General features: G+C 59.1%; 1 protein-coding gene across 3 annotated transcripts in view; it reads left to right on the top strand.

Annotated features, from left to right (window-relative positions):
* SYT7 (synaptotagmin 7) overlaps nt 1–26,288 on the top strand; it is a 61,818-nt gene that overhangs the window by 13,455 nt on the left and 22,075 nt on the right. Inside the window, exons 2-6 of one of the 3 annotated variants that reach the window (XM_035012980.1) lie at nt 10,804–10,907; nt 15,184–15,263; nt 19,241–19,372; nt 20,261–20,485; nt 23,960–24,328. In XM_035012980.1, the coding sequence (XP_034868871.1) occupies nt 10,804–10,907; nt 15,184–15,263; nt 19,241–19,372; nt 20,261–20,485; nt 23,960–24,328 (910 nt within the window). Of the gene's footprint in view, nt 1–10,803; nt 10,908–15,183; nt 15,264–19,240; nt 19,373–20,260; nt 20,486–23,825; nt 24,329–26,288 lie in introns of those variants that run through there. The other 2 variants (XM_035012979.1, XM_035012978.1) reach the window with 2 other exon arrangements.

The raw sequence follows: 26,288 nt of genomic DNA, 5'->3' as shown, positions 1-26,288 counted from the left end.
GCAGGTTATTGGGCAGCGCTGCAAGCTCAGAGAGCCATATTTTCCCGGGATGGGTGAGGGGGCGGTGACGGCGGACCGTAGGCCACTCCTTCCCCACCCGCCCAGAGCCACCGCTCGGGACCTTCTGTGTTTCTGCTCTAAGCGCAGTACCCTCACCAGCCGCCAGGAGGCAGTTCGGCGGGCTCCACTTGAGGAAATGGGAGGCGGCATTTACATTAGCGGGGAGGCTTTTTTGGTTCTGAGTCGGAGTGCTGACTGGGTCCTCAGCATCTGAGGACCTCACTGGGGAAAAGGAGCTCTCGAAGTTGCCTCGTCGCCGCCCTGGCTTCAGCTCGTGGCTGATCAGGGAGGAATTGGTAGAGGAAAGTGGTCCTAAAAACAGTCCTAAAAACAGCTCCAGTCCTTGGGATCCTGCTCGTTAGGGGCAATGCAGAGCGGCCTGGAGGAGGGAGCAGTCCCGGGACTCAAACGATTTCAGCACCAAGGACAGGGGTACCGCGACCGTCACCTGTTTCAGAACCATGGACAGATCCCAGGGCGGCGCTCTCAGACGCTCCCTCCTAGTATTTGTGGTGCAAATGATACCTCAGAATATCTCAGTCCCATGTTCTAACGAGGACACTTAGGACCAGAGTTGAGTTAGTTGCCTCAGGCCACACACCCACAGCGACACAGTGGGTGGCAGACCTGGATTCAGATCCCCAGTGGTCTCCAACCATTTCTCCCCACCTGGATTTCCACTAGTTCTCTCCCTCCTTTCTAAACATCCCTGGGAGGAGCTTCACATTCTAGTCTATCCCTGAGAGCCCTTGAGCTGGCAAAGATTAAGTGTATCCTTTCCCCCGCCAAAACCCAGTCAAGAATCTGAATCTCAGGATGGAAGATTCCTAGCCCCTGAGGCTTTTTCATGGCTCCAAGCACCAGGTGGGAGGGTGTCGGGGCAGGACAGGTGCTGACTGGGTCCTGTAAGGAAACCTGTGACTTGGGGAGCTAGAGTTGAGTCATCAGCATGAGGAACTCTTAAGTGCTCTGAGATCCTCGAATAAAATAGAGCGCACCATTCCAACTTCAGCTTCTTTACAGCCATGTATTATTAATAACAATAAGATGCTGACTTAGGCCAAGGCACAACAATGCATTATTCATAGGAGTAACTAGTGGTCAAGGCCTGCACTTAATCATCACACATCCCTGATCCTGCCCCTGCTCCACACTCCTGGTGGAGAAGCCCTCCACCTGGGCTCCTCCTTTCCTGGGCACTTGCTGTTCTGATGGACATGATCATTTTCAGGGGTGCCCAGGTGGCTCATCGGCTTTGGGATCAGGGTGATTGGGGAGGGTGGCTGATTCCCAGCTAACTCAGAGCTGGCACCTGGTTCTGTTGTCTTGAATGGCTTTGACCCTCATGACTTCCAGACTTAGCAGCTCTCTGGAGTCTACAGATGGTCTCACCGCCCCCCCCCACCATCTTTTGAAGCTGAAGACTGAAGTCAGATGTGCCAGGCTTCCCTAAGCCAGGAATTGTGGGAAGTGGGGGTGGCTGTGGTGAGGGAGGGGTCACCAGGCCGAAGATAGCCCATCGCCATTAAATATGGCAAGAGATATGAAACCCTAGGTAAACTCTGGAGTACTTTGTAAACTCTTTGGCGCTGAACAAACGTGAGCCGTATTTACCAAGGCCATGCTCTCTGCTGGAAGAGAGAGCCAAGGTAGAGAAGGCAGAGAGAATGCGTGGATGAGGTCTTCGTAGCTCACCCGGGCCCTGCTCCCCCGATGAGGAGTCAAAGTGCTGGTGGATCCTGACATGTGCCCGTCCAATTTCTTGCTGGAACGGCTCCTGGCCCATCCGGACAATCCTTCATTCGCTGTTTACTCACTTGGCATCGCCTCTGAATTCTAAACCGTCTGCATCCAGCCAGCACTCTCTCCTTAGCTCACTCACACATTATCTGTTTTTATTACAGTCAAGGTTGAAGAGGCTTGCTTGGGCTAAGCCCCTATTTTCAGCTACTTGTAACTTTCCAAAACAATTCCCCTTGGGCCCCCTCTTTCACCAGCCTTGCGCCCACCCTGGCTGAAGCCTGAGGGGTTGTGGGTGTCTCCTTGGCTTTCTGAAGGACACTCAGGGAGACTGTCCAGGGGACACAGGGGTAGGGTAGAGGCCCAGCTTTCCTGGGAAATGAATGCCAGGCTCTCTTTCCCCTCCTTTTCCTCCTACCTGCCCATCTTATTTTCTTTTTCCCAAGGTGGGTAGATTGGAGGGGGAGTTTTAGAGTAGAGAGAGGGCAGAAAATTCAGCATGACAGGAGGCCCAGAGCTTTGCCTGGCTGTGTAGTGTTCGGAGTTTTGCTCATTGATTTTCTGTTGCTTTCTCCCCAGTTCGGCCTTTTTCTGGCTTTGTGTGTGTGTTGGGTCAGGAGGAGGAAGGAAGGTGGGATAGGTACCAAAAATGTCCCCCCTTCCCATGCTCAAATAGTCCTAGGACTGGTAGGCTCTGCATTTGTAAATGCCCTCCCACCTTCCCCCGTTTCCATCTGCTCAGCATGCACGTGGAGGAGGGGTGCTTCCTTTGGAAACCTGTGACTCTAGCTTTCACTGCTTTCCACCTTGAACGTCATCATGCAGCCACCAAAGGATAGCGGGGAGGTGCTGGGGCATGATGTGTCGTAAGTAGTACAGAATCAGGTGGGAGGAGGCAGGATTAGGATAGGAAGGCACTGGCAGACGTAGCCCCAACCACCCCCAACATCACTGTGCTTTATCTCCAGAATAGTTGTTGTGCCCTAGGTGGTATCAGAGACAGGGCCCTGGGCAAATCCTGGACTACCCTACCCGTCTCTGTTTCCTGCTCACCCTTGTCTAAGCCCAGGGGCCCAACCCCCCAGCCTGTTCGGGGACCTTTAGGTGGACTGAGCCTCTCTCTAATGAGGGTGCTTTACCAAGGCTGAGGGCTGGGCCAGTGGAAGGAGGAAGGATCCCTGGGAAGGGTGTGAGAGGAGTCTGCGGCTTTGGAGTAACAAGGGCATGGCTCTAGTTGGTGAAATTTGGGGGGAAATTCCTCTCCCTGACTGCCTTTTATTTTGTGTTCCCTCCGTTTCTTCTCTTGGCTGTCCTCAGAGTGACTTGGTTCAAGCTCCTCTTGGATAGAACAAGAGAGAGAGAACTGTAAGGTTTGAGGTTTACAGACTCCAGGTGCAATCCTGGCTTTACCTCTCTTCTACTCATGGGCAAGTATTTAACCCTTCTGAGCCTCAGTGTCTTTCTTTGTAAAATGAGCATGAGCGTATTTACCTCTAGAGGGGTGCTAAAGACTGTAAATATGATTCAGTGTTGAGCGTACCTTAGTTACTATGATGAGAGGTATTTGGTAAGGAGAGCAAGGGCCTGGGATCTGGGGATCCCGAAAGACAGAAGCAGTCTAGGTTGGGAGGGCATGGGGGTGATGGGACAACTTTGGAAGGCCTGGATATGGACAGTGTGCGTGTCACCAGCTGAGAGTGCAAGAGCAAGCAAAGTCTGGGGGAAAGAGTGTGTGTGCACAGATTTCCAGCATGTCCAGCAGCTTCTCTGTCTCGTATCCTGGGCTGTGGGTTGTGGGCTGTGGGAGAGCCCAAGCGACGGGAAGACATGATTGTACCCCATTGGCTCTGCTTGGGGGAAAGGCCTACCCCCAAGAAAAGGACGCTGGACAGAAGGTCAGTTAATTCAAGCTTGGAGAATGAAGAGACTGCTGTGAGCACTTGTCATCGGGAAGGGCTTCCTGGAAGAGGCAGGCTTGCCTGGGGGCCTTGAATAACTTCATGCATCTGTTTAGCACTTACTTATCCAGCTTCTCCTAGGTACCAGACCTGGCCTACAGAGATGAGTGGTCTGGGGTCTCGGCCCTCCAGGGGTTCCCAGTGGGGGAAAGATAGAAAGTGCTAATTATTAACCCACAATGATGAATTGCCATAGTTACGGGGGAAGCAGAAAGGAATGTGGGAGGGAATGAAGACCATCTCGTGTCTCGGGATAATAACAGTAGAAGATAGAAGGAAGGCATTCCAGGCAGAGGGAAGAGCTTGTGCCGAAATGAGGAAGAGGTTAGGCGTCTTGAAGGCGGGAGGAAAGTGAGGCGAGGCTGGGTCATGCAGTGGAGCCCAATGTGGAGCGCTGGTCCGTTCTTCAGCTCGGAGGGAGGCAGCTGGAGCTGCGGTAAAGGGTAGGCTCGCGTCCTTAACCTTCCATGCCTGTCTCTGCCTCTGTGAAATGGGGATGATCCTGGTACCTGGTTGTAGAGATCGCATATAAACTTCCTGGCACAGCGTCTGCCACAAAAGGGTAGTGCTCGGTTAATGGGAGCTATTATTTTATCTTGACAGAACCCCAGCAGGGGACGTTAGGGGCTGAGGTCACTGGCCAGGGGCAGAGATGTGACTGGTATCCAGGCCATCTGCCCCCAGGTCTAGTTCCTGTCCCACTGCTCTGCCTCAGAAGGACAGACAGAATTTGAGTAGAGGAGTAACGGGCCTGGGCAAGGATTCCAGGCCAGAAGATGTGCATGAACATCTAGACCTCGTGGATGGCGGAGTGGGCTGGGCGTCTACTCGTGGCCGTGGCCATGGGCGTGTGTGTACTTGTGTGTATGAGTGTGAGCACAGCGTCCGTGCACGGCATGAGTCTCCGTGGCTTGCGTGCGTGTGTGTATTTGTGTGTACATGGGTATCTGTGCATAGTGTGTTTATGCCTGTGTGTGAATGAGCGTGGGTGTCTGTGCAGGGGGTGGGTCTCTGGGGCTGTGTGTGTGTGTGTGTGAGCGTGCGCGTACCTGCATGCACATGCGTGCGGCGTGGGCCGCATGGTTGTCTGTGCCAAGAGTGAGCCTCTGTGGTGTGTGCACGTGTGTTGTACGAGCCATGGGTGTCCATGTCTGTGACCTGTGTGTGACCTCCTCCCCCTCTGGCTCCCCTGCTGTTCTCCCCCCTCCCCGCCCTCCCCGGGCAGCTGGTGAGCATGCCCTCAGAAGTCCATTCCCCCTCCAGCAGCTCCCCAGGGCATCCCAGCAGCCAGCCGTCCTGTTTGATTCTGTTCATCCATAAATTATGGCTTGCTGAGGAGATGAGAAGGAGTTGGGAGTGGGGGCAGAGCCTGGCAAGGGACGGGCTCAGGTCTGCGGTCCACACCTGAAGCCCAGCCTGGCGAAGCCAGGCCCCCCCACGCCTCCTTGCCCCAGCCCTCCCCACTCCTTGCCGCAGGCATTCACTGATGCTCTTGGTCTTGGTCAAGCCCCGGGGCAGGGATCCGGGTGCACAGAATTGGGTAAGACAGGACCCCTCGCCTCTGCTGTCTGGTGGGGAAGAACTAGATGTGTATCTGGTTCAGTATTTTATTCAACACTCATTGAGCGCCAGCTCCGTGCCCCAGATGTCTCTAATACTGGGCGGACGTGGTGATATTATGATAATAGCTGGCATTTACTGCCTTCTTGTTTTGTGTCAGGCACTGTGCTAAGTGCATTATATGTGCTAATTCCTTTAAACTTCACAGTTGTCCTATGAGACCTGTACTATTATTAGCCCCCATTTACAGATGGGGACACAAAGGCACGCAAAGCTTAGGTCACATGTGTTGGAAGAGTAAGACCCAGAATTTGAACCCAGAGAGTCCGGTTCCAGAGTCCTGGTACTTAATCACTGCAACCTAAAAGAAGGGTGCAGGCACAGTGTGATGGGAGCTCCGAGGCAGGAGAAATTCATTCCCACCGGGGGATCTTATGGAAGGCTTCCTGGAGGAGGTGCTTTTTATGGGGGTCTAGAAAAATCAGGAATTATCAGGCAAAGATGGCATGGGGGAAGATTGAAAGGGGTCCTGGGTGTGTGTGTGTGTGTGTGTGTGTGTGTGTGTATAAATAAAAGAGAGGCTCAAACTCTGTCCCTGCAGCCTCTCCCATCTCTTCCCTCCCATCATGTTGGGATGACAAGCGGGATAACATGCAAGCACTGAACATTTAACATGTACTGAGCACCTCCCATATGTCAGCCTGTCGCAGAATATCCAGAACGAGCAAAGCAGATACAGCCCTTGCCTTCATGGACCCTGGAGTCTGGTACACAGTAGGTGCTTAATAAATGGTAGCCTCTATTATTATCATTATTCTTAGAGGCCTGAGGTTCCTGCTCACTCATTCTTTCAGCAAGCTTTTGTCAAGCACCTGCTGTATGCCCCGCTCCCTCCTTGGTCCTGGGAAGACAGTGGTGAACAGAGAGCAAGTCCTGCCCTCACGGAGTGGACATTCTAGAGGGGAAGACGGCATGAGCTTGAGCATGTCGTCCACCCTCAGAGGTGGCTGCCTCCTCGAACACACAGGCTTTACCCCGAGAGCTGCTTGACTGGTGGCACGGTCAGGAGCACAGGACCCCCACCGGATCAGCGTTCATCTGGAGCTCGGGTCAGCCGAACTTCCCCACCACAGGCCTGGGCAGAGGGACAGCCACGTGCCCGAGCTTGTGCCTCACTCCTAGGACACCCCTGGATCGGACCCACGAGGCCTGGCTCTCCCCGCTCCTGCCTCCCCCTGCCACCCAGGGCCCCCGGTGTCATCTGTCTGCCCTTGTCTGTGTCTCACCCCGGGGACCCGGGATGTCTCCTCTGCCCAAGGATAGGTTGTGGAACCCGGCCCTGTCAAAGGCTGACGAGGGCTATGATATTTTCTTTCCCCCGATGTTAATATGCTGACGCTAAGAGGACTTGAAACCATGTATGTCATTGGAGGAAGGGTTAGAAGGGCCGGGGCGTCTATGCCTGGAGAAGACTAGAAGGGGACATGAGAGCTGTCGGCAAGGATTTAGAGGCCTGTCATGTGGCAGAGGAAGCCAACGTGTTCCCAGCAGCTCCGGAGGGCCAGCTTGGGAGCGAAGGGGGGACGGGGGTGGGGAGGAGTTCTAGGGAGACAGACTCCGCTCAGCACGGGGCACAGCAACCCTCCCTAACCATGCCTGTTGGTGCAGGGCCTGTCTCCTGCGACTTGTCACAGACAGGGCTGACCAGAGGGTTCGTGCATCGCTGGGGCCAGACTCCATGACGGCAGAGGTCCCTTCCAGCCCCAAACATAGTGATCCGTGCTCTGGGAATGGGGTCACTCTGGCTGGCAGGCAAGGACACACGCCTGCACCCCCTTGATGGCAACAGCCCTTGCCGGCTGAGGACACCGTGTCACTTTCGGTCACCACATCAATGCAATTTGCAGTGACAAGCCTTTGTTTTACCCCGGCTTCAGGGGCTGTGGGTGACAGCCGGGTCCTGGCGGGGAGGGGTTGGGCTCCATGCCTGTGAGCTGACAGCAGCAGATCCTGGGGGTCCCAATCTAGGGGGGCAACTTGCCTTAGCAACACAGCTCTTTCTTCAAATGGAACTTTCTACGAAAGCCCAAGATGTGAAAGAGGGAAATGCTCTTGCTTTTTGGAAGAGGGCTTGAGGGACCCCAGCCTCATCTACTCGGCATCCACCTCTGTGGCCCCTGAGAAATCCCTAGGATCCCTAACAGTTCCAGAGAGCACACAAAGCAAAGAGAGCTGACTTTGAGCCAGACTGCCTAGGTTAGAACCCTTTCTCCACTACCTACTACCAGAATGACCTTGGGCAAGGTTCTTGACCACCTTTGCATCTCCGTTTCCCCATCTGCAAAATGGGGACAATCATAATGCTTACTTCAGTTGCTGTTGTGAGGACTGAGTTGTTAGCTTGTGGGAAGCATCTGGAACACCTGGCTTATCATCAGAGGAAGGGTCAGCTCTTCCACAGATGAAGGCGCTGACATGCAAGAGGCTGAACGCCTTGCTCATGGCCACATAGCTGGTTAGTGGCCAGAACAGGGCCTCCACCAGTTTTCCTAGACTCCGAGCCCAGTGCTCATTCTGCCTGCCCTCAGCATGCTACTTGTTTCAAACGGGCATTCCCTGGATCTCTGGGGGCTCTTCTTAGCATGCCCACTGGCTTCTGGGATTGACAGGCTCTGTCCTCAGGGGCCCTCTACCTACAGCAGGGGTTGAGGAGCAGTTTTGAGAAGGACTTTTTTGGCAAAGAGAGGAGGTAGACCCCTTGGAGAATCGCCCCATGGCCAAGATGTGGAGGGGGAGGTGGGTGGAGAGGGTGTGGGGGGGGGGCAGAAGAACCCAGCTGGAGCATCGCCTCCTACCACAGCACCACATCTACCAGACCAAGAGCTTGCTAATGCCCCTTCTGGTCCTGCTCCTCCCCCACTCAAAAACCTTCCATGGCTCCCATGTCCTGCAGAACACAGCAGGCCCCTCAGCCTGATAGACAAGCCCCTTCCCCATCAGGCCCCACTCCATTCCCAGCCTGTCCCCTTCCACTTCACACCCACTAACCTAGACCAGCTCCTCAAACAACATGCCTGCCCCCCCCCACTTCTTGCCTTTGCTCTTGCTTTTCCCTGTGCCCTCACCTCATAGCCATCCCCAGACCACACCAAGTACCACCTCCTCAGGGAAGCCTTCCCAGATAGCCCTCTAGTCCAGCAGTCATTTCTTCATTTGTGCTCCCAGAGCCGTCTGTGTATGGTCGGGGGAAAACTAACACCACTAACACCACTAACTTTAATCATAATACGTAACTATTGAGTGCTAACAGTAACCCCATGGAGGGGGGTGCTACTCTTGTCTCCACTGGAAGACACTGAGTGGTTAAGACACTGTGAGTGGTCCAAGGCCACTCAGCTATGAAGAGGCAGAAACTGCACTCACACTTTGGTCTTCTCTCGGATATTTTGGAGTCTGGAGCCCCGGGCTGGGTGTTCTGCCACTCACTGGCTCTGGGGCACCTGACATGCTAAGAAATAATTCGCTGAAATCTTGCCTCTTGCCTGTCGCACGTGCCTCATGCTAGATTCTTAACAGATAGTGGTTGAAGAAAGCTCAGACCAAAAATGGAATTTATTTTATTTAAAAGTGAGTTCAACAGAGGAAAGTGTGAGGTCACCTGCTTTTCCAGCCCACATAGCACTCTTCCAGTGGGGCAGGGGCAGTTCCTGTGGAGACAGCTGGAAAAAGTGCAGGTCCCCTTCCTGGGAGGTACATTTGCCCCTCTCTTTGCCACAGGCTTGAGTCTTGGGGCGCTGGGGGCGTGACCTGTGGTGTTATGGCCTTCACTCTCCCCACTCGTCTTGCCCCCTTCCCTCAGAAGCCTGGAGGTTAAAGATGGAGGCCTCCCATTTGGCAGATGTGGCCTTTCCAGTCTTGCAGAGCTGTGTTCCTCCACCCCAGGAAGGGAAGGGCAGGACCAGGTCCTTGGTGCCTGCTAGTTGTCCAGGTCAGAGCTCCTGGGTGCAAGGCTGGGCGGGGGCAGGGGCAGGGGCAGGGGGAGGCTACAGACTCAGGACAGGAGGAAGCTTAGTTGGCCTGGCAGGTAGACTGGTGGGGACCAGGCGAAGGTGGCCTTTTCCCACAGCTGGGAGGCTCAGGAAGTTGGGAAGGGAGAGGTGGGGCCCAAGCAGGACTCTAGGGAGAGCAGGTGGTGAACCGGCTGCCCAGAACACTAGAATGGCGGTAGGAGGGAGCCCCAAGGGCCCCGAGAGTTGGGCTAACTGCTGGGCCCTTCTCCACGAGGCCCCACAACCAAACAAGAGATACTGGGAGCCCAGAAGCTAAAACCGCAGGAACCGGGACCAGACAGATATCGTCAACTCTTAATTACCACCCTCACTGGCACCGAAAAGCCCACGCAGTCTCCTCTGTAAATAAACAGCGTCTCCTTGCCTTTAGGACGCATCCTAGTGCATACATATTTACAGTGCACGTGTGATCTATGCTGCTCTCTTTCGACTCACTCCCCCACACGAGAATTTCTGGTGAAATTTTGCCTGCCTTGCATTTGGTTTGGGCTCATGTTTGCAACCACCTGTGAGAAGGCAGGGAGGAGGTTTAATCCGCATTTACAGGAGAAAACTGAGTGGTTCTGTGACTCGTCCAAAGCCACAGCAAGCAAGTGGTAGGATCTGCACAGAAACCTGGGGCTTTTGTCCCGGGGCAGGTTTGTCAACATTGCCACTCCTGAAGTATAAGACCCCTGAGCTCTTGGAATGGTAGCTGCTGGTGCCCCCTCTCGCCCGGGCTACAGCCGACGGGGCAAGCTCAGGAGGCTAAGGGTTGGGAGGGCAGGGTGTACAGAGGCCACTTGGGTGGGCTTCCAGCCCAAGGAAAGCTGAGCTGAAGGGGGTGAGGGCTGGTCAGAGGGTTACGGAAATTCCCTTTTGGATTACACATGTTGTCGCTGAGTTTGGGCCAGACACTTCTGAGGGTCTGTTAGAGCCCATGGGGCAAATGTCCTCAGACATGGTGCCCTTTGGGCAAATGGGGCTGGAGTTGTGGCTCAGAGTATTGGAGGAGATGGAAGGGTGCTGGGCAGGAAGGGTGTGCTGAGGAAGTGGCTTTTTTAGGGGAAGTAAAAGTGTCCACTGAGGCCTGGCTGGGCAGAGGGTACACTTGGCCTCTCCCTTTGAGGTGTCAAGTTTGGGCAATGGTGTGGATCCTCTGGGCTCACACAGAGCCCATGCAGGGAGGGTGTGGGAGGAACTTCAACCTGCACAGTGCCCCCATTTTACAGATGAGGAAACTGAGTCACAGAGAAAGGAAAGAACTTCCCAAGGTCAGCCAGCAAGCATAGCTGGGAGAGGAACTTGTGGCTCAGAACTCCCAGTGTGGGGGGCCAGGTGGTAGGGTAAGGTAACTGCTGGGGGGGGGTCTCTGGGCTGAGGGAGGGTGGCCGGCCCTGGCCAATGAGGGTCTGACCTGTGTGTGTCCTCCCCAGGGGCGCCCACCCGCGATGTCCTGCTGGTCTCTGCCATTATCACCGTCAGCCTTAGCATCACTCTCGTCCTCTGCGGCCTCTGCCACTGGTGTCAGCGCAAACTGGTGAGGCTCCTGAGGGCCCCGGGGGCGGGGCCTGGCCCTGCGCCCCGCCCCCCACAATTACTGGCTCCCGAACCCTCTCAAGGGCGCCCGCAGATGACCCACCTGCTCACGTAGTCAGGCCCATTTCCGTAGGAATTACACACGCACGCACGCACGCACGCACTGCGTTTGCCTGGGTGTTGGCCCCGTGTGTCGTGTGTACACCCAGAACCACACACCTAGGGACACATCTGAGGACAGACGTGAGCCTCACGGGCCTTCGCACGCTCGCAACTACACGCGCACACGCCCCACCTCCCGCAGGAAGAACCGCAAGCGCAGCCTGAGAATCGCCGCGGCCCCCTCCCACCCCGGTGCCTGGCGCCCCACCCCAACCCAGGGCTGGGCGTGGCCGAGCCGGGTCTCCTGGCCAATGAGGAGGCGCCGCCCGCCCCGCCCCGCCCCCCAGCGCCCGCACATCCATCCTGGTTCTTGGGGTTTGTACAAGCACAAACGGCTTCTTTTCATTTTTAACGAGGGCTGGGGAATTAACGAGCAGGATCAGGCCATCAATAAGTAACGAGACCATCAGGAGGGACATTCATCACCCGAAGGCCGGGAGGGGAAGCCGGGCTGAGGGGTCTACCCCGCCCGCAGCCCGCAGCTCCCCGAGAGGGGCTGAGGGGCCGGCTGCAAGGCTAGACCACCACCCCGTTTCTCCCCATCCCCCCACCCCCAGTCCTGCTGCCCCAGCCCAGCAGTGCAGTGGGGACTTTGGGGGCTGCAGTGGGGCACCCCCAGAGGTGGACCCAGAGGTGTCCCAGATGTTGGGCCTTTCCTGGGATCAGGTGAAGAAGCGTCCCTGACAGACACCTCCAACCCCTAGATTGAGAACGGTGGGAGTGGGGGCCAGGTGGCACATCTGGAACCCCCATTCTCTCCCTGCCCTGACACAGAGGGGCCTTAAGGACGAGGGGGGAGGGTCGTGGTCGTGCGCACCATGTAGCTGGGGGCTTCAAGCTGCAATCCTACGGAAGAGAAGGAGCAGATAACCCAGCACGTCTCCTTCAGGAGAGGCAGACCCACGAATGGAGAACATGGCTCTCCATCCTGGGACATTCAGCTTCAGGGAGCTTCTTCCCTGGGGAGGCGCCATGGAGAAGGCCAGCTCGGCCCCATGTGCCCCAAGTGTGAGTGCATGGGTAACCTGGGCCCCGCTCTGGGCGTGCAGGTGCGTGGAGCCAGCCGGGCTGGCCGCCCTGCATTGTTCCTGGATCCCCGGTGTCTGCGTTGGTCTCGGAGTTTCAGAGGAGGTGGAGGAGGGGGCTTGGCCACGTGCCTGTGTGTGCGAGTGTCCTCAGAGGCCGTGGGAGGGGCTGAGCACACACGCACCGTAGCCCTGTGCGTCTAGTTGCAGGGTCTGTTCGGTTGTCTGTATTCAAGTCCGCATTTGAAGGCCGAGGAAGGCCTATGAGCAGGCGCTGCTGGTGACCTTGAGTAGGGGTCTGTGTGCTGAGTGTGCCGACTCTGAGGGTATTGGTGCAGTGCGTGTGTGTCTGTTCACCCCTGCATGGTGGGATGTGCTTCATCTCATCAGATCTCCACCCGAGTGAGCTGACACTTGCTTCATCCCCACTGTCCTGGCCTCTCCTGGTAAGTGCCGCAGTGTGTGTGTGTGTGTGTGTGTGTGTGTTGTGGTGAGAGCCTCCCCCCCACTCACTTGGGGACCAGTGTTCACAGATGACAGCTTTTGTAGCAGGCGGGGACCCCCCTCCCCCCACCAGTGCGGGAGGCACGGCCCCTGGCCCCAGCCCCTCCTCCCAGCCTCCAGCCAGAAACTTCCCCAGGGGTCCCAGCCACAGTTGGTTGGTCTATCCCCTGCGACTTTCTCCCCTGAGCTGCCCAGCCCCCCAACCCTCCCACAACTCCTCCCCTGCCCCCCACATCGGAGGAGCTGGGGGGCTTTCTGCCTGGGCTGTCTCTGTGCTTTCCGGGAGGGGCTTTCACATGCCCCTTGCACAGTTCCTGGGCTCTCCTTGCCTGCCTGTCCCCTCAGCAGCAGTGATGTGATACCCTGACAGCCCAGATCCCATTTCCAAACATTAATAACTTCCTTAATCTCCAGCTGGCTTTTTCCAGATCAGCCTGGCCAACCCCTTCCCTGAGAAGCAGGCTGGTGGTATTGGGTTCCCTTTGAGCCGCCCAGTGTCTCCTGGACTCTGCCTGGGTTTCCTGTCGTTGCCCCCTTAACTTCACCCTGCCCCCCCCAGCCCTGAGTCAAGTCCTGCCCTGGCTCCTGTCCACACCCCGCCCCCCCAGCCCTGCAGCTCCTGCTGCAGAGTGATCATTGTAGCCAGACGGGAAGGTTCCCTGAGCTGTGGAAGGAAGAGGGGCAGGCCCTGGACAGCCCACCCAGCCATACCTGGCCTTGGGGAAGGGGCAGCTGACCCACCTTAGAAGAAAGTGCTGCCTAGGCCAAGTTCTCCTGCCAAGACTAGGGAGAAAGAGGAGAGGGGTGGAGAGGTGGGGTTGGGGGGCCCTCAGCAGGTCCTCTCTGCCCCACACTGCCTGAAGTAGGGGGAGATTGGGGGGAGCTGGTGGGGGTGGCCCTCCCTGTGTCCTGCCCAGAGAAGGGCCTCGGCCAGCGTGGGGCAGCTCCAGGCCCTGATCTTCCCAGTCCGGACTGGGCATTATTGGGGATTTGAACTTCTGGGTAATGATGGGGGAGAGCAGAGCTGAAGCTGAGAGAGGGCAGCTTTTGTGGACTCGGAGGATCCAACAGCTCTGGTTTTTTTTCATTCTGGTTTTTGGCTCGGAGGCAACAGCCCGGGGCTGAGACCCTGGTGGGAAGAGGCACTAGGGGGGCACTCCCATGCTATCCATTCTGAGAACTGCTGGGTACCTAGAGACCAGACAGTCCCTGCCCTTTCGGGCTGCGTTCCCTCGGGGGTCGAGAGGCCTGAAGTAAGTCAGGAGAGAGCTAGACATATCTGTGACGAGAGCCTAGAAGAATGAGGGACCTGGGGCCCATCCGATGACAGCACCCCTTTTTGGAAAGGAGGAAAAGAAGGTCAGAGAGGACAAGGGACTTGACCAGGGTGACACGGGGAGGGTCCGGCGTTGCTGGGAGCAGGACCCAGGCATCCCTGAGACCTGGGGGCGCCGGAGGTGGAGTGAGGACTCTGCCCCTCCACCCACAGCATTCTGGGGGGCCGCTTCACCGCTGCCGGGTTCCCTCCGTGGGCGGCTCCTGTGCCCTGGAAGGGGTTGCCACTGGTGGGAGTGTCGGGGACACGGCTGTGCGGCTCTTACTTTGTTTCAGGGAGGGTGGAATCATTGGCTGTTGTGGCTGTGGTGTGGGAGCACAGGATGGGATGTTGGGGAAATGTGTGTGCTCGCGTCAGGGTGTGTGTGTGTGTGTGTGTGCGCGCGCGTGCGCGCTGCCTGGCCCAGGCCCGTGGCCCGTGGGTGCGCGTGAGCTTGCTCCGTGGCAGCCAGGAATGTTAATGGTGCCCGGCTCTGCATGAGCTAAATTTAGAAACCCAAACCGAGAAGGTGAATGGTGCTCACCTTCCCAGCGGCAGGCCCGGTCCCCACTGCAGCCAGGGCCCTTCCTCTGGCCAGGGGACCTGGAGCCCCCGCCCGGCCTGCCGTGCCCTTTCCCCGCTCATGCTGGTGTGAGGAACTCTGGGGTGCCAGTGGGCAGCCTCTCTTCCTAAGACTGCCTTCCTGTAAAGAAGAGTGCTCAGGCCCTGCCCTGCCTCACTGCCCAAGGCAGGAGGACCCCAGGGAGCCCCCAGACGACGCTGGACATGGTCCTGGGCCGGACTGGGCACAGGGCCCTCTCCCTGCCCCCGCCATTCACGTCACTGGCCACTGCCAACCTTGCCCCTGCAGGATGCCACCCCCACCATCTGGGGGTGGTGACGTGGCCAGTGTGACGTGGCCAGGCGCCTGAGAGCCGTCTGTCCGTGGCAGAGGGAGATGTGTTTCTGGGAGCCAGGCCAGAGCCCCAGGAGACAGGCAGCCGGGAGGGGCCCCATCCCTGGGGGTCAGGGGTACCCTTCGAGGGGCGGCAGTGGTCCTCGAGCCTTATGGGGCCAAGGAGCTACTAGCCAGTGAACAGATAGCAGTGGGACTGGCCCCCCACGTGAGGTGGTGACACCTTCACACGTGGGCCCCTGGACCTTGTGGCCAAGGCTGGGTCCCAGCCTGCTCCCCTCCCCAGGCCCGTGCTGGGGAGGCAGGGAGGGCGCAGTGCTGTTTGCCCAGAGTGACCCTGGTGCTATCTCCACAGGGCAAACGCTACAAGAACTCCCTGGAGACTGTGGGCACGCCAGACTCAGGGCGTGGGCGCAACGAGAAGAAGACCATCAAGTAGGTGCCAGGCTTCCAGTTTGGGGCGGGAGCAAGAGGCAGCCCCAGTGGGAGGAGCCTCCCCCCTCCCCAGAGCTGGCCACACACCCTCACACGTTGGCACCATTCTCTCTCCCTGCCCCGTGCCTGCACACTCCTAGTGCCTCAGGGTAGCTCCCAGGCTCCAGCTTTTCTGCCCATGCCCCGCCCCCCCAGACCCTCACCATGTTCCAAGGACCCCAGCTCCCCCCTTTTCTGGCAACTGTCACTTCCAGCTCTGTCTGCCTCCTCCCTCAACCCTGGTTGCTGGTTCCTCCATCTACCCTCATATCACACACCATCTCCAGCACCCTCCTAGCTCCCCTGCATATCCGAGGGCCCCCCTCCAGCCCCAGCTGGGATCCCCTCTCTCAGGGGGCTCAGGCTCTTCTCTAAGACCTCACCAGTGTCCTGAGGGTGACTTGGAAGGTGGGCAGACCTCAGTGTTGGGCCACTTGGGAAGCAGAGCAATGGGGACTCTTCCCTTCCCTGTCACTTCTGGTCCCCACGGCCTGTCCTGTTGCCTCTGCCCCACCCAGGCTTCCTGCTTGTGCTCTGAGATCCCCCTTCAAGGAGGTGGGTTTGCCTTCCGCAGACCACCTTGGCCAGCCCACGGCAGATGGTCGCTGGGACATACCCAGGGCAGCCCCCCGCACCAACCACCCCACCTGGCTGGAGGCTCTGGGAATGAGGGTTCTCTCTGGAGGGCTCCTCTCTGCTGAACCCAGGCCTTCGCTGGAAGGCCATCAGCCTGAGGTGGGGCTGGGTGCCCCTCCGTCTTAGCCTGGCCAGGGCCGAGCCTGCCAGCAAGGGGCTTTGCCTGAAGGGGAGCCACCCCAGCCTTCCCTGACCCTCACTTCCTTCCTTTAACTCAAGGCCCGCACCATCTCTGCCCCACACCTTCCCTTCTGCCCCCCTTCCCACAGCCTAGTCCGTCCTCCCTTCTTCTTGTTCCTGTTCTCCCTTCTCCCCCTCCCCTGCTCCTGAGGGCTCCCTCCCTGCTCCTCCCCTGTTTTCATCTCTTGCTCTAACCCTGTTTAGGGTCTTTACAGAAGCTTCCAGTGTGTGCCTTGTGGGGGGGGTGGGCAAGTGGAGGGGTGGGCCTGCCGAGGTTGGGGGTGGGAGGAGGTTCGGGAAGAGGCCTCAGGGAGCCTTTGAAGCTGGGTTTGGTTGCACACTCTCCGGTCTTCAAAGCCGAGAGCCGGCAGGTCTCAGGGGCTGATGCAGAGCCCAGGCCCCAGGCTTTCTGAAGGCAGGGAGGGACCACGTGGGGCCCAGCCCAGCACCTATGTCACCTCCAGACCAGGTCCCTAACCCAGTTTGCAGCTGGGCCGGGGGCCCCGTCTCTGCCAAATGACCATAACCTGGGGATGTGTATGTTCTGGATAGTCGTGGAAGGGGCCCGTGAGAGGGGATGGGATGCCCAGCAAGGGGGGAAGGCAGGCAGCACGGGGGGCAGCAGGCTCTGCAGGCTGGGACACACCCACGAATGCTCTCTAAGACAAAGTGAGGGCAACAGTGGCTATCCCCTCTTCTCTACAGCCCTGCAGCCGCTGCCCCCTCCCACCCCGCTGAGCTGTCAGAGCCTCTGCCTCAGGGGAAGGGAGTCACCGTTCCAGTCTACAGGCCCCTAGGTTCCTAGGCCTTTCTCTCTTGCCAGGGCCCAAAGCCAGTCAAGTGGCAGGAAGCAGGGCTTACCCATTGCACAATCTCCACATGGGCTTAGGACCTCCTCTGAAGGGATCTTTTGTCAAGGATGCTGGGAAGTTGCATTCTTTAGCAGTGCTTCCCAAACTGTGTAAATGATGAATAGTTATTCCATGAATCACTGAGGTTTCATGGGTTTCATGGCCAACTAAGTTTGGGAAACACTGCACACTCTCTCTCCCTCTTGGAGATACAGGTATTCATTGACCCATTAGAGGCTCTGAGAAGTCCTGCAGTAAAGGAACCTGTGTTTCCCAAACTTTTAAAATTAAAGATGGTCTTTTTCAGTACTGCAACAGACAACATGAGGGACCCTGGAGCTCCTTGGAACAGAGGGTGGGAGACCAGCCTGGCAGTGATGACCCTGGCGGCTCTTTCTCTCCAGGACCTAGGATTGGATGACAATTGATTTTGGAGATCTGGAGGGGGCCAAGGGGAGGGAGGCCTTCCAACTGGTTCCTTCTCTCTGTTACACTGGAGGAGGGGGACCAAAGGATGTCTCTGGCAGGAACAGGGTCTTCTGTTGAGGGAGCCTCCCCGGGGAGGGGCCTCCCAGTGCTGAGGCCTGTCCTGCCTCTCCCGTCTCAGCCTCCACTGTGCCACTCACAAACTGGCTCAGGACTCTGGCTTCGAACCCTGTGTACGGAGTCCTGTGAGACATTTCTGAGGTGCACTCTGCTCTGGACAGACAGACGCTGTCCACACCCCCTTGGGCCAGGACCACCATCTTCTCTGGGCCTGTGGTGGGCGCCCAGCTTCTCTCCTTTGTTCCCAAGTCTGAGGCTAAGAGCCAAGGTCAAGATCAAGCTCTGGTGTGGGGTCGGGGCGGGGGGAGAGAAGCAGGTGCCCCGAGAACACGTTTGCTCCATCTTCAGGGGGTGTGCCTCCCCATGTGGCCTCCCCCACAACAGGGCCCTCGCCTTGGCCTTGAGCAGTGGCACGGCCTCAGCACAGGCCAGGCCCACCCCCAGAACCCCTAGAGACCCTTCCCCTAGATGCGTTTCTGAGGGCTCAGGCATGGCTCCCTTCTAGAATGTTCCTTTGGCCTGTGTCTTCTGCCTTTCCTCTCCCTATGCTCCCAGGCCTGCTCCTCGGGGCCCCAGGAGCCTGACAAGCTGATGGAGCCCTTGTCTGAGGCTTCTGCAGCCTGCCCCCAGAGGAAGTCCCCACATTCTCTGTGCTTCCAGCCTATCTGCTTCATTGGTATGACTTGTCTCAGAGCAGAAGGGGGTGGGAAGACTGGGGCAGAGGGTCCCTTCCAGACCTAGCAGCTCCACCTTGGGAAGGATCAGGGGCACAGGGAAAGGCTACCCTGGCTGGCAGGTCAGGTATGTGTCAAGGGCCCTGGGGCTGAGTCTGCCCATCAACCCCCACAGAGAAGGGCAGGCTCCCTCCACACGCCCCAAAACATTGGACCTGAAGGGCTCCGGGTGACTCTGATCACGCCCTCAGCAAGGTCAGAGGCCTGGACACCCTTCTCTTTTCTGGGGGGCCACCCAGTCACCACATCTGCAATGAGTGGAGAATGTCTTCAGCTCAGCTGAGATCCCACCAAGCTCATACAAAGGCTGTGTCCTAGGAGGGCAGAGAGCAGAGGAGGCTGGGGCAACCTCAGGCCAACAAGAAGAGGAGAAAGATGGGCAGGGAGCTGGGCCTGCCCCAGGAGTGGCTCAGTGGAGGTGGATGGAAGAGGGGGGAACCTTGGGTCTCCACTGTGGGAGAGCTGACAGCCCAGCGGTTACAGCCAATCTTCTGGTTTGGCAGGCAGGGAGACTGAGGTCAGGAGCGGTGGGCTCCCGGACAAGTTGGCAGCAGGGTCTGATCTACCTTTCAGCTCTTTCCAGCCAGAAACCAGCACCCTGTCCTTCTCCCACTCCCCACGCCAGCCTCCCCCAGGCCTGTTCCCAGCCCCCTCTCTCCCCTGCTCCCTCTCATCATCTTTCTCTCTCCCACCAGCTTCCCAGGCTCGAGGCTCAGCGTGCCCACCTGCAGCTCGCCTCCTTTCTGCGTGGCTTCTCCCGGCCCTCGAGGGTTGTGAGCGTATGCGTGTGTGTGTGTGTGTGCGTGCGCGTGCACTCGCTCGCTCGGGGCACAGCTGCCGCCTCTCTTCCTCCCGCAGGAGCAGACCCTGGCCCTCTCGGCTCTCTGTGCGCGCAGCCCCGGGGCCCCGTCTCCTCTGCCCCCGCAGGACTTGCGGTTCTTGTTTCTTCTTGTATCTCCCTGTTTTCTCCCCTCTCTCTCTGCCCCTCCAGCGATCTAGACAGAGACTTTTGGAATAACAATGAGAGCACAGTGCAGCAGAAATGGAGTTCCTATCCTCCCAAGGAGTTTATTCTAAACATTTCACCCTACGCCCCTTATGGCGACCCACGACTGTCCCTCAAGTGAGTGACTTTACCTGGTTTGATCCTATGTACCGAGTATCCGCGCACGCCCTCCTTCCCCTCCTGGCCCTCACTTCCCTCCTGCTCCTGTCCGCCCTGGACCTCCCCCCCGGTGCACCCATGGGCAGGCCGACCATGGAGACGAGCAACCCCTCCTGCCTCCTCTCGCCTGCCCGCCCCTCTCCAGTCCCCTCCCCCAGGGCCAGCCCTCCGCAGCCACACCCGGCCCCCCAGCGGGTCCCCCGCTCTGTGCAGTCAGGATGGGGTTGCCCGTTCGGCCCCTCCCTCTCGGCGTGGCTCGCTTTCTCCTCCCCCCATGTGCTGCTGCCCTGGCTGCTCGGCGGTGGTGGTCGGTGGTCGGTGGTCGGTGGTCGGTGGTCGGTGGTCGCGGTGGCGGTGGTCGGTGATGGCGGTGTCGGTGGTGGTGGTGATGAACTCTGACTAACACGGCTTTCTCTTTCTCCCTGCCTTGGGGCCTCCTGGCCTGGACAGCCCGCTCTTCCTCCGTCGTTAACCCTTCGTTGTCCTGTGGGATAGAGTTGGAGGTGGCTGCCCTCCCCCCACCCCCGCCGCCCCCGCCCCAGGCGGTGGGGAGGGGCCGCCCCTCCGTTGTCGTGGTGCGTTGCTCTCCGACCCCAGCCCGCCCGGCCCCCTCTCTCCTCTCTGCAGGCTCTGCTGTTAACCCACTTGCAGTGCTGATGTCTCTCTCTCTCTCTCTGTCTGTCTCTTGTCCGTCTGTCTCTCTCCTCCTCTCTCACTGTCTCTTTCTTCCTTTTATCTGTCATGTTTCTCTCCCCCCCACCCCTACCCCCACTGTGGCCCGCCCTCCCCCCCCACCGCCACCCCCGGCGCCCCTCTGGCCCGGCTGCCTCCCACGTGTGCCTTCAGTGGTACCCTCCTGTCGGGCGCCAAGGTGGCCGCCGCGGCGGGGCTGGCGGTGGGGCGGGAAGGCCGGCCGGGGGAGAAGCCAGCGCTGGTGCTGCCACCCAGAGAGGACACCTCGAGAAGCGGCGGGGCTGCCCCCAGCGAGCCGGGCAGCCGTGGCAAGGCGGGGAGAGGCCGCTGGCGGACGGTGCAGAGCCACCTGGCCGCAGGGAAGCTCAACCTGTCCAAGTGAGTCATGGCCCCGTGGCCGCCGGAGCCGCGAGCTCGGGTCGGCCCCCGCCGGGGGGGGACAGCGGGACCCCCCCGGCATGCCCCCTGCTGCCCCCAGAGGTGCCGTCCTCGGCCCCTGGCTCATTTCATCCCTTCGTGAGACGCGCATCATCCTCGCCATTGGGCACAACTAACAGCCATGCGGTGTCGGTGTCGCATCCCAGCCTCGGCTGTGCCCCCCCCCCCCCCCCCCACATCAGTCTCTTTCCTTGCCAGTGACCAAGCCATTCCATTCTCTACCCCCGAGGCAGCTTCATTTCAATCCTCAGGTCATCCCATCCCCTTTGACTGGCTGCCCCATCCCAGCCGTCAGGTCATCCCTCTGTGGGCCACCTGTGGTTGGTCAGCCATTGGACCATCCCATCCCTGGGGAGCTGGCCCACTCTCAGCCTGTGTTTGATGCCCCTCATCTGCCACCGGGCCTTCCCTCTTACAGCCAGCAGACGGCTCTAGACCCAGAGGCTGAGCCATTCCATTTTTGACCATCTGGCGCCTCCATCGGCTTGTCCCACTCTTGCTTGCACCATTTCCCCGTCTATCCTGCAGGCCCACCATGAGCAGCTGGGCTGTCCCCATGGGTCCGTCCTCATTTCAGCCATCCCCATGGGCTGTCCCAGTCTTGGGCAGCAAGCTGTCCCACTGGCAGCTGGTGGGTAGTGTGTTCTTGGCGGTTGGGTTGTTGAGCCCCCCAGCTAGCTTCTCTTTTCTGACCAGGGTGGTCTGGACGTCAGACAGAAGAGCCGTTTCCCTTTTAAAAGCTCTCTGAGCTTGCCAAACGAGACAGTCCCTCTCTTGGGCCATGGACATACGGCTGGTCCCTGTTCACAGCAGAAAGTATATTCTCTCCTCCCCCACCATGGGGCTGCCTTATTCTCATCTTGGCTTTTAGAAACTTCCATGTCCCCACAGCTGAGCCCTTCCAGGCTCTAAATCCTTCGAACTATGACCATTCTCACCCACTGGGACATAGGTTCCATTTTCAGCTATTAGAACTGCCTCATTCCCAGCTAAGGGACAGCCTCTCACTTAGAAAACCGGCAGCCCTGACCCCTTCTTAGCTGGGGGCTGTCCTGTTGCCTTCATTCAGCACCCCACCCCGCCCCCGGTTCTCTTTAGAAGGCCTATGATTCCTGCCTTTGGGACCACTGAGGGCCACTGTGCTGAGACCTTGTTGCTTGTTGGCCTGAAGGCACACAGGCCCATTTCTCCCCTGATGTCGAGCCTCAGGAAGGTCTCGGAGGGAAGCCCCACACCCCCTCAGAGAGCCAGGCCCAGCACCCCGCCCTCCCCAGGCTGCTCTGGCCACAGACTCCAGGCTGGCTGAAGGCTCCATGCCATTCACTGGCTCCAGGCATGGAGGCACCAATTTTAGTTTCCTGTGACCGAGAGGTTGTAAATTGGACTAATTTTGGATGTGATAGGAAACCAAAATGAGGTCAGCAAGGAGGAGGAGGAAGCCGTCCGACTGTCGTCCTCCCCTGCTTCGGCCTGCCCCTAGGGAGCTGTGGGTTTACCTGGCTGGCCAGCCAGGCCTGGGCCTGTCCCTGGTGGTAGCCCAGGCTCCAGACCTGAGCTAGGCAAAGCTGCTGCCTCCTCCAGGACCCCCGCTCCCAGCTAAAGCCATGTTTTGCCTCTCTCTCTCTCTCTTCTCTATTTCTTGTTCTCTCTCTCTCTCTCATTCTCTCTTTACTATTCTCTGACTTTCTCTCCCTCTTTTGCTCTCACTCTTTTTCTTTCTTTCTCCCTCTCTAGCCCACAGGGGCAGCTTAACTGTTGTCCTTTAGTTCCCATGGTAGGCTTGGGAGGGAGCAAAGCTGAGGTCTGGTTGCAGTGGTGAAAGCGGCTCCAGGGGCCCTGGGGCCCCTCCTGCAGGCAGCCCCAGGGGGTACCTGGCTGCCCTGTGGTCCTAGACCAGGAGTTGGCAAGCTTTCTCTGTAAAAGGCCAGATAGGAAATGCTTAGGCTCTGCAAGTCACATAGTCTCTTTTATGCCAACTCAAGCCTGTCGCAGCCATAGACAGGATGTAAGTTAGTTTGTTCCAGTAAGACTTTATTTACAAAGACAGGTGGTGGACCAGATTTGGTCCATAGGCCATAGTTTGCCAACCCCTGCCCTCGACCACTGGATCAGGAGACGGAGGGAGGGGACAGAAGAGGAGATTGGGACCTCTGAGGCTCTGGCCCTGCCTATGGGATGTGCTGATGTCTCTGGCCAGGAGAACGAAACAGGCAGGTTGCCTGGGGAAGCCAGGGGTCTCTGACTCTTCCTACCTCTGTCTCCTGAGACATTTACAGGTACCACTGGCATGGGGAGCGTTAGCTGAACACGTGTCCCAGGGCCCGACCTCATTAGGTCCTCATGGCAACCCTGGGACAGAGGCAGCTCAGGGATGATTTTTCGCCCGGGGTTTTACGAAGACACTCAGATGAAGAAACTGAGGGGTGGACTCACTTTTCCAAAGTCCTGCGGTTCGGAAGCAGCAGAGCTGGGGCTTGAACCTGGGTCCCTCTGACCTCATACTGCCTCTGATCAGCCACGTCCTGCTTCCTGTCCGTCCCTGCCCCCTTGCCAGCATTTTTCGGGGGTGCCTGTGGGCCTGCTAGGAGGCGCCCTCTTGCAAACGTATAGCCACCCTGTTTTCCATCAGAATTGGGGCAGTGACCAGACAAGTGGTTCCTAGGGCTCCCACCTCATCTGCTCCTTTCCCGGGTCCCCTCCCCTGACTGCCAGTCACTCCCAAGAAATCAGGAATGGACACTGCACCTCAGAAACAAGGGACCCTGGAAGGAGGGCAAAGGTCTGCTCCAGAGCCTGAATCCTGGGGCAGCCCTGGCCACAAGGCAGAGGCCCGAGGACAGAGGGTGTCCGAGGACAGTCCCCAGCCTCCGTGGCCCAAGCCTGAGAACCGCCGGCTTTCCCTGACCCGCCACACGTTACTAGGCCAGCTCTGCGCTGGCCTGGATTTCCTCGGGTCTCCAAAGGCCGGTCGCACTTTGGGCACAGAGGCAGACTTTCCTGGGGTCCCCCAGCGAGACCGCGGGGGGGTGGGCGGAGCAGCTCCCTCCACCCCCTGCCGTTGGGCATGCCAGGCCCAGGGCCCCGGGGACGCCTTCACCACGCAGCCTCCACAGCTCCCACGGCTCAGACAGGAGGCGTTGGAGCGTCAGGCGAGCCAAGGCCAGAGGGTGGGCTGGGCAGGGCCGGCAGGGGCGGGGTGGGGGGGGCTCAGGGCGGGCGCGGGGTTCGGTGGCCTCCTGGGTGAGGTGGTGGCAGCCACGGCACAGCGGTGACAGCAGGGATGGAGGCCCGGCGAGGTCCGGCAGAGCGCACCCTGCACTGGGGCCTCCCAGTCCTGACCCTCGGCTTCTTTTTCCTCCACTGTGATCCCTTCACCTGCTTCTCCTTTCTCTCCTCTCCTCCACCCGCCCCAAGTTTCGAGGACTCCACCCTGTCCACGGCCACTACCCTTGAGTCTATCCCCAGCTCCACGGGAGAGCCGAGATGCCAGCGACCCCGCACCCTGATGCGGCAGCAGAGCCTGCAGCAGCCGCTGAGCCAGCAGCAGCGGGGCCGGCAGCCCAGCCAGCCCACCACCAGCCAGAGCCTGGGCCAGCTGCAGGCCCACGCGGCCTCGGCGCCGGGCCCCAACCCCCGGGCCCACGGCCGGGGCCAGGTTCGGCAGGGCGCCTCGGCCAGCGCCAAGTACCGGGCGGCCGGCGGCCGCAGCCGCTCCAACCCGGGCAGCTGGGACCACGTGGTGGGGCAGATTCGAAACCGAGGCTTGGACATGAAATCCTTCCTGTAAGTCCCCCCCTTGAGCGGGCCGGCCCCCACCTCCCGACCCAGCCTCTCTCCCCTCATCTCCTTGGGAGCGGCTGGCCCTGCCCCGGCTCCTGGCCCTCCATCTCCGCGGCAGGGTGCCGAGCAGACTCGGCCCCCCCCTCCCCAGCCTCCTGTGGCTCGAGGCTCCGTGCCTGCAGCCCCCCATGGAAGGATTCTTATCTGGGCCACCCCTCTGAGGACCCCGGCTCCTCCCCCTTCGGTGCCTCCTGGGGCTCGGAGAAGGTCCCTCCCCCAAATGTCAGTGGGGACACTGGACAATGCCCTTGAGACCTGAGGCCGCCTGGTCCTCCTCCTCTTCCCGCTAGTCCCAGGCTGCTCCTGGCCTCCCTGCTAGCCTCCCCCCTCCCAAACCTGGGCTCTGGCCCTGCCTCTGAGCCTCCAGATCGCCTCTTCCCTGTAACCCGACTCGGCTCACCTTCCTGCCCCGCACTTCCTCCCTCCCTCTCACGGTTCCTGCCATCAGCCCTGTCCTCTGCCTCTCTGACCTTCTCCAGCCACCTGTCCTCCAGCTCCCAGAATGACCCATCCCCTGAGGACAAACCTCAGATGTTCCCCCCAAAGCTTTAGAAAAGGTTCTTTGTCAATCAGAGGCTTCTTTCAAGTGTACAGGCCTGAGAAGTAACCACACACCACGGGTATCTAACTGTAGCCATTCCTCATCCCCCCCGCCATCCCATGCTGCCCCGCCCCACAGGTAGGGGCCCTGCCCAGGGCACCCCCCCCCCCCCCCGCCGACCCCGGCATCACTCTGGGCATCGGCGCTCACTCTCAGAGCCCAGAGCAGACCTGGGCTTTTGTCCCTGATGTCACTCGCCTCCCCCGGCCTAACATGACCTTCCTTCCAGGCTCTGGGGATTATTCCCATCGCCCAGGTCTTCCCTGGGAGCACTTTTCATGGAGCAAGAGACCAGCACTAAGCCTGGGAGAGGAGAAAGGAGGAGGAAGGGGAAGGGCAAGATGCAAGGCCCAGCTCATTGGCAAGATGTGGGGATTCTGAAGGCAAGCAGGTCCCTCCGAGTTTCCTAGCTCTCCAGCTGAGACCCCAGCCCAGGCTTCCAGGGCAGACGGGGGTGCTGTCCCTAGCAGGCGCACCCCAACAGAAGAGGCCTTGCCACGCCAGCTTCCCATACCCGTGCAAGTGGCTCGTGGGCCCGGCTGGCAGCTCGTGCTGCCTGTGCCTCTGCTTGGTACATCCAGGCAGCGCATCTGCCGGGGCTCTCCCCGACCCAAGGACCCTTGGGGATCCAGCTGGTGCCTGCATGAGACAAGATGCCCCGCAGAGCCTCCTGGCTTCCGGGCGGCGGTTTGTTTGGGGACGGATACAGTGGCACTGGTGTGGATTAGGAGAGTCGAAGGAATTGGTTCTTCTGTGGCTTGAACAGAACTGGGAGCCGGCGGGCCCCTGCACCCCTCTGCTCCTCCTGCCCTCCGGCTGCTCTTTGCACAGCTGTCACCCTGCTTCCTGTTCTAGCAGCCATCAGACTGGGGCAGGGGCCGTCCCCAGGCCCTGGGAAGAAGGGAGCCCGCTGCAGGAAAGCCTCTGTGTACCGACTCCCCTGCCCGCTGCTCCCCTGCTCAACTGGGATTTGCTGAGTGGTGCCCCGTGCCAACATCCTCAGTCCACACTGCTGCGCCCACCACAGCTTTATGGGCCCCTCGCCTGCTGGCCACCGCTAGAGATCACCCAACCCCCCGCCTCCTCCACCTGTCATTCTTCCCAGCAGGGGTCGGCAAATTTTTTTCTGTAAAGGGCCAGATTATAAATATTTTAGGCTTTGTGGGGCACGTGGTCTCAATCACATTTTTTTAAAGCAATGCTTTAAACACGCACAAGCCATTCTTAGCTTGTGGGCTGTAGAAAGACAGGCCACCAGCTGTACTTTGCCCACCTCTGACCCCCTGCCTTACAGTTTAGCTG

Source organism: Mirounga leonina, unplaced genomic scaffold, assembly GCF_011800145.1.
Source record: "Mirounga leonina isolate KUSES-001 unplaced genomic scaffold, KU_Mleo_1.0 Mir_166, whole genome shotgun sequence".
In the NCBI taxonomy this organism is placed as follows: Eukaryota; Metazoa; Chordata; class Mammalia; order Carnivora; family Phocidae; genus Mirounga; species Mirounga leonina.
Note: the sequence above shows the minus strand (reverse complement) of the source record. Positions and strands in the feature narration are given on the sequence as shown.